The sequence below is a fragment of the Chiroxiphia lanceolata genome, chromosome 8 (assembly GCF_009829145.1).
Source record: "Chiroxiphia lanceolata isolate bChiLan1 chromosome 8, bChiLan1.pri, whole genome shotgun sequence".
Classification (NCBI taxonomy): domain Eukaryota; kingdom Metazoa; phylum Chordata; class Aves; order Passeriformes; family Pipridae; genus Chiroxiphia; species Chiroxiphia lanceolata.
Window position 1 is genome coordinate 6,032,501 of NC_045644.1, and position 7,500 is coordinate 6,040,000.

Consider the following 7,500-nt stretch of genomic DNA (forward strand, 5'->3'; position numbering starts at 1 on the left):
TTCTTTTAGCATTCAGGCAAGAAGTCAATCACATTGAGTCAGGCTGAAGAAAAACATTTTATGCTGTTTTTCTCATACAAACCCCCTCCTGCCGTAATCTGCAGTAAGGCCCAGCCACAGGAAATTGACCTCACAGTAAATTCTTTACAGATTCGGTCATGTTTTTACCATCCACTTAAACTTGCATACATAACCTGAGACTGTACCTCTGGATCAAGGAATATGGCAAGCCAAAATAAAATCAAGTCAAATTAAAGAGCAAGAAAAAGCTGCAAGCAAAACAAGACTGAAATAAAAAAAAAAAAAAAGAAAAGAAATAAAAGAGGAAAAGATGAAAAATTGGTTGTGACTGTAAAACTCTAAGTATTAAATAAAGAAAGGAGTCAGAAGCAAATTCAGAAGCGTCCATATTCTAGTTGACAAGGGTTGAGAAATACTAATGGACTTTTTTTAATGGGTGGTTTGATGGATGAGAGAAGAAATGATGTAAAAGTAAATGTAGCAGTGTCTCAACATAAAGTATGGTGAAAAACAAAAAAAAAAATTTAAAAAAATAAAATAAAATAAAAAAGACATTGCAAATAAAAAAAAAAGACATGTAAATGTGTGCCTACCATTTTCCAGATAAGAAGGGGCCGTACCTTCTGAGGGGTCAAGGCGGCGAGCCCGCCTCCCGTGTTTGGAATTGTTGTGTACAAACATGTTGTCTGAGACAGCCAGCACGTGGCCATCCACATTGACTGTTGTTGATACAACAACCTGGAAAAGAGAACAAAACCTTACATTTAAAAAATCCTGCAGATTTGCACTGAATCAGGTCTCGTAAGACACAACAACATCCTGTTACTTTTCTATTTCTATTTAAACCGAGTGAATGACATCTCTGAATACATCTTTGTTTACGTGGCGACCACTGGTGATTTTTAACTCACAATTGTTTCTCTTCAGAACCTGCTACACTAATTAGAGTTTAATCTCCTATTATGCTAACAAATGAATTCAATTCAGGAAAATATTCTTCTAGCCATTAGTTTCAGAAACACCCCTCTAGCCACTCATTTTAAAAGCTGCTGTTTTGATTGATCTGTTGATATATTGATTAGATAGTTTATCTAATTAAAATTTGTTCACTTGAGACTGTCTTCAAATGAAGGGTTGTGAGGATTCCAAATAAAAAAAGCTTAATAAATCAGGAACCATCGTAACTCCCCATTTTTTCTTCAGTAAATGATCTCCAGGTCAGTTTTACAATTACATTTAATGTCTGATAATGAACTTTTTTGCATCTGAAAAGACCGAGTTGAATATGAATAGTGAAAGTGTTTTCAATCCATGAAAAGTATCCCTTCTCAAGTTCATTTGGATGGTGATTGACCCTGGTATGTCAATGGAATTTCCTCCTTTATTTTTGAGTGAAAGGCTCCTATTCTTGTGTCCAGGTTCAGAGTCCGGCCATAGAAGAGATGATGGATAGGGCCTCCTTTGGCTTCCAGCTGCTTCTCAGTAGAAAATGGCAAAGGAACATATGCAAAACGCACAACCTTCCCGATAAAAACACCTACACAATGGAGCTGTGAAACTCCTTCCGGAAGCGATATCGCGTGAACACAAGCCAAGGAGGAAACCGGGAGCTGCGCCTCTGTTTGTGTGGAACACGACTCCGTAAGTCCAGCACTATTATCCCAGAGAGACATTTACATCTTATTTAAATACTCCAGAGTGGGCTCTGTGCTGTGGGTTCCAGGTTTTCTGCATGAAAGATTTCATGCACTGCAGCGATTTCTTTGGGGTTAGTAGAGTTCGGAAAGTCAAAGGCTGAGTTAGACCTTATCAACCCAACCAGTGTCGGCAGTAAAGGGTAGGACAAATTTTAGTTTTCACCTTCCATTTATTTTACTTTGGGATGTAACAAAAATGATTGAAGGGTTCTCCCACCAGCTCCTCAACCCAAACACTTAACAAACACAAATGGAAGGGGAGAAATGAGCCTCCTTTTGCACAGAGCTGGTCCAAGGCATCAGAAGAAAATTCTTGTCTGCTTCTGTGTTTTGGATCACCTCTGATCCTGTTTCTTATTCACATGCCTTAATGAGCTTTCAGCTATCACAGCACCTTTCCTGTGTATCCCGCCTCCTTTGAGACAGCCATCTGTGGTACCCTTTAGAACAGCCCGAGGGCAGTTCTCTGCCAGGCTGCTCTGCTTCCCCAGCTCTCTCCTCCCACAAGTGGACACTTTGACTCTTGTCAACATCCACTTCGGAGAGTGCTGAGGTTGCACACTTGCCTTGGCCACAGAGCTGCTGCCAGGCCACTGGGCTATCAGCTTTCACTCCTAATGAGATTCCCAGACTTTAAGAAATATTGCAAAACATACAATCGTGATTTTCAGCCAAGATTTCTGGGTTTGGTTCCTAGAACACGGTGTATTAAAAAGACAGAGCAAGGTGTATATGAAAATGACAACTATTTTTGTTCTGTCATGTATATATAGGTCAGTCACCAAGGGAAAATACTGTAGTTCAGCAAAAGAAAGTCGACGTGCTACGCTTTGTTATATCACCTTTCTCCTGCAGTGCACCTCCAGAAAGGTGCTGAGACAGTGAAACCAGGTAAAAATACTGTTCAAGATCTGACATCCTGTTAAGTCCAGTTAAACCTTCTGAGAGGCAGGAAGATTAGCTAAAGAGACCCAGGAAAGTCTTTCTAGTGCCTACTGGTTCCATTGTCAACCACAAGATCACTCCCGACTGATGCTTCATTTAGTCATCGGTGAGACAAAGAGGACATTTCCACTCATTCCAGGTTTGACCTTCTGTTCTGTTCAGATGGATCAATATCACCGATGCCACGTGAAGCTGAGATGCATGAAAAATGGAAGCTTGGCTCAATTGTTTTGAAGGAATATTTTTTTTCCCAGCTACAGATCTTTTCTGTTGGCTGGCTCAAGGGTGCTGGCTTCCCCAGTTGGTTGGCTGTGCATGAAAACAGATGTCACATGTATTTCTATCAAGTTTAACCACAAGTTATTCTTCTCCAAACTAAGAAAATCTTGAACATCTCAATACTACTTTATTATTAGAATCAAATATGACTCATTGTGAAATATTTTCAAATAAAAGGCATTTATTTCCTAACAAGCCTTTCAAATGACCCCACATACGGAGGAAATCATTTGTCCATCCCGTCAGCTGTCTCTCTGTAGTGTTATGATTCACCACAGGATATCTCAAAAGCTGTAAGGAGAAAGTGAAGTATTAAACATTTTCTAACACAATTGAAACAAAAATATGTGCGTTGGGCCACCACTGGTGGATTTACAAGTTGTGAACCTGAAAAACCCCTGTGCGAGATCCAAACTCCCCTGTTCTCCACAGTCGTGCCATCAGTAAGATCAAACTACTCAGTCTGTGTAAAACCTCTGCGGGTCTGAGCATACTCCAAACTACTACACAAGGTGTTAGTAGGAAGGAAAATTAGGGAAATATTTTTTAAGGAGAGATCCACTTGCTTCAGCACTGATCCATTACATTCCACTGCAGAACTTGGAACGTCCCAAGAACCAGCACTTAGAGAGGGAAATGTAAAATACTGACAGCAATTTTTTTTAAGCATTGGAACTACACTAAGTAGAAGCCGCAACACTGATTTTCCATTACGAAATGTTCAAGATGAAGACGTGACTAAGTCTTTTATATATCGTTTATGCTTTTAGAGGGATCTGTACCTGGAATCTTCGCATGTCTCGCGGGTTGCCTGCATTCTTCAAACAGTTCTGATTGCACTTGAGGAAAAACTTTAGAAAGAATCTATAAAAATACAAAATTGAAATCTATTAGATTCATCAAAATGTAAATCCAATTTTTAAAAAGTTTAACAAAATTTAATCATAAATAGTTTTACCCAAAAGAATACTGGTAGTGAAATATTACTTTCCTATTCGTTAATGAACTTATTTTAAAGCATAAGAATCTCTGTCATAAACAGAACATTATTGCCAAGGAAAGGCAAATTTATATTTTTAATTTTTCAACAACTACAAATGTATTGACTCCAGGCCATATCCTTAACTCGGTGTGGGAAAGTTGATTTCGATGATTCATTGACTTCAAAGGCAAGGACTTACACCAGATGAGAATTTGTCTCTATTTTTTTAATACTTCTTATTTTTTCACAATTTATTTTAGCAGTAATGACCTCTACGTTGAAAAATTCCAAAGGTAATGAATGATCAATCTTCTGAAAAACACTTGGCTTTGCCTCCGGTTTGGAAAGGCTTGCTATTCAAAGGGACTCGATCCAACTCCTGCTGACTCCAGGGAGATCCAGGCAGGATCTGCCCACCGGCAAGGCCCCAGTTTCCTCATTGTTTTTGAAAGGAAAGGAACATGGTAAATTAGGCCCTGTCTTACGACCTCTTCAACCTTTGCCAGCCTTTAGCTGTGAGGAGTCACTCTACCCAGGGATCGAAATCCAGCTTATTTCTGCTGAGCGGCAACCAGCAATTATTTAGGACTAACCCTTATCATCCAGGCATCTCCCCATAAACCGTTTTTGCAGCAACGCTGCCTCAGGGGAACACAGCAAGCACTTAGAGGAAAGGGGAAAGCTTGGAAAGATGGAAACTCCTTTATGCCGCCCTCCCATACTAGAAGAAGGAGCTGAACTGGGAAGTCTCCACCCTGCAGGTGAAGCAAAATGGGGGACCCTCACTGTCCTGCCGTCACACAGGAGGACATTCACAGCCCAACACCACATCTTTTCTTTATGTTGTTATGTTTTTGTGTTTCATCTGTAAAAAATATTTTATGGGTCGGTTTTCCGTCTAAGTACTGACAGCTAATGACAAGCAAAGCTCAGGACTTTCTCCTCACCCAGAGTTCCTCAGATGCTCGAGTCCAGCAGCTTGTGCTGCCCAATTTCATACATGTTGAACGGCAAGGTTAGTCAGAGCTTTCACATTTAGAATATGAACAATTATTATTTGTTCGTTCATATCAGTCATATTATAACTGACCATGACTATTCTTGCTGTACACACCTCATAGAAATTTCCATGTGCCAACAGCATTCCTGGCAAGAGGTAAGACAGGTACCTGGTCCCTTCTTGAGCACCCAACATGAACCTACCATGGCCAATAAAAAGTACAACTGTGGCTGCACCACATCGTGCTCACTCCTGAGAAGCTTCAAAGGCTGTACAGGAGTATCATGGAATTATCCCCAGATCACAAACCACTGCTTTTAATCTCAGCTCTTCCTTTTCCATTAAACCTTGAGCAGGACCCTGATATTACTACAGGACACTAATGCTGAAGGAGCGATCTCTCATCAGAGAGGCAAGTAGGGAAACAACCAACTTTACCGAAACTGCATAAATAAATCAATGCTGTCAGTTCAGTTGAATGCACACTTCTTTAAAAATTCTTATCCCAAAACCTGTACAGAGGTTTTAGCTGTCAAGCTGTAAAAGATCGGGATTTCCGTGGTGGTTGATATGATATCCAAACTCAGATGCTCAGGTTTTCCGGACACTGCTGCAGGGACATTATCAGCAACTCCACGAAACTTCATCTTTGTTAGACACAACTTCCCCTTAATTTTATCTGCGTTGGTTAGGTTTTGGGGGTTTTTAATATACTTATTCTCTCCCTATCAACTGAGTATAGGCCAGGTTCCCTGTCCGTGGCAGGGGGTTGGAGTAGGATGGTCTTCAAGATCCCTTCCAACCCAAATCATTCTGTTTCTATGATTCCAAATGTAAGATTTCTGTTGTATCTCTGGTTTTGCACACCTTCCACTGCACAAATTGTGATGATGTGCAAGGACCAGCTGATGCCCACACACAGGACCACCTGGCACTGGGGATTTAGAAGCTGGGACAAGCCTCCAGCTTTACGGCTCCTTAGTGCCACATCGAGGCTGAGGAGCAGTATCTTATCCTTTTTTTTTTTTTTTTCTGATCTCAAATGGGTGTTGTGAGGCTTATTGAGCTAATGTTTGTAAATTGCTCGGAAATTCTCCAATGAATTGTGCACTAGGAATGCTAAGTATTGCTCCTCGTGGATTGTTTTTAGAGTGAAGCATTCATGATGAATTGTTTCTATACAGAGAGCTCACATCCTGTCAAAGAAAAAGGGCCATTAAGCACCCTTTCACTAACATCAACTGGAACCAGTATTTGTTCAATTATTTGGTGAAAAAGACCCACTCTTGCTGAAATTAGACATCATCAAGTTTATTTAGATGGCCCTGAGCACCGGGCTAAATATTGAGGCCGCAAGGCTGGAGTGAACACAAGCAGCACTTGTATTTCAGCTCCATTACATTCCTTGATACTAAGATATTTTATTTCATTCTTTAATCTGTACTTTCAGAGAGTTCATGGAACACAGGCGGCATCAAGACAAGATTTTTACAGGAAGATAACATAAGTTAAAAACCACATTCCCAGGCAGGGTGTTTGCTTGCCAGGAGGAGACGACTGGCTTGGTCGTTCCACTGACCAACAAGGACTGTGGGCACTACAAACCCATTCCTTCCATCACAACCACTTTCTCTGCTAGCCCTGAGCTCCAGAGACAAGGTCTCTGTGGCACAGTAAGAAGCAAGGACCTGGATCAGTGCTCTGCTTGGTCATGTCTCAAACTCTGATGCTCCAACAGAATGAGAAAAGTCAAGCCTTCCTAGATTTGGCTCTCCCTGCTATATTTTGTATCATATGCACAAACCGTAGAATTTTTTATTACAGAAGAGCCTTCCCAAATGTGCTAAGCTGTTCCTAAAATACTGATACAGAGAAAAATGCAGTCTTTGCGATGTTCCCTTGCTCTGATTTTTTCCCACTGTTAGAAAGGGGCCTGCTACCATCTTAATTAAAATGTATTACCTTCCACAAGACTCCACTATTTTAAGCTAAAATTTACATCTTTTATTAACTCACCTCACCTATACACTTATCTGGCGGTGCCTCTCGCCGCCCATCTGCCATCCGCATACAGTAAGTCACTTGATATTCCACCCACCAATTTTTCCTAACAACCACTGTGCAATTAAACTCCACACGTTCTGTTGCGAGGTAAATTAGGCACACCTGCGGCCAGCCTGCATTTGAACCGCATCAGAAAAGGACCTAACAAGGTGAGAGCGTACCACAAAGTTATAGGCCTGTCAAGCAATTAGGTTTTCACTTCTGGGACATCCGCACAGTGCAATTATGCTCCACATTACAACCTGGCTAATCTTCTGAACAAATGTCATGTCTCGGAGAAGCGAGTAAAAGCAGTTCATCTGCAAATGTGTCTGCTCTTAAGCCTCCACCTTCTGCACATAACAACCTACAGGAGACTTTTTTTTGCGGTATGAAAGATGGTTTTTTTCCATAGAAGATTTTTTAAGCCCTGCAAGTGCCTTTTCATCCTGTTCACCTCTTCTTAACCTCTGTGAGAGGAGGTGTTGCAGCAAATAGACCAGAAAGACTTCTGTACTTGAATTTCAACACTA

At 40.9% G+C, this 7,500-nt stretch overlaps 1 protein-coding gene across 12 annotated transcripts in view; it reads right to left on the reverse strand.

Annotated features, from left to right (window-relative positions):
- The window catches only part of EBF3 (EBF transcription factor 3), a 123,434-nt gene that overhangs the window by 42,680 nt on the left and 73,254 nt on the right, over positions 1–7,500 (reverse strand). For 8 of the 12 annotated variants that reach the window (XM_032694991.1, XM_032694985.1, XM_032694989.1 and 5 more), the window contains exons 7-8: positions 3,725–3,806; positions 615–759 (exon numbers count right to left, since the gene is read on the reverse strand). In XM_032694991.1, coding sequence (XP_032550882.1) covers positions 615–759; positions 3,725–3,806 — 227 coding nt within the window. The remainder of the gene's footprint in view (positions 1–614; positions 760–3,724; positions 3,807–7,500) is intronic. The other 4 variants (XM_032694993.1, XM_032694987.1, XM_032694990.1 and 1 more) reach the window with 1 other exon arrangement.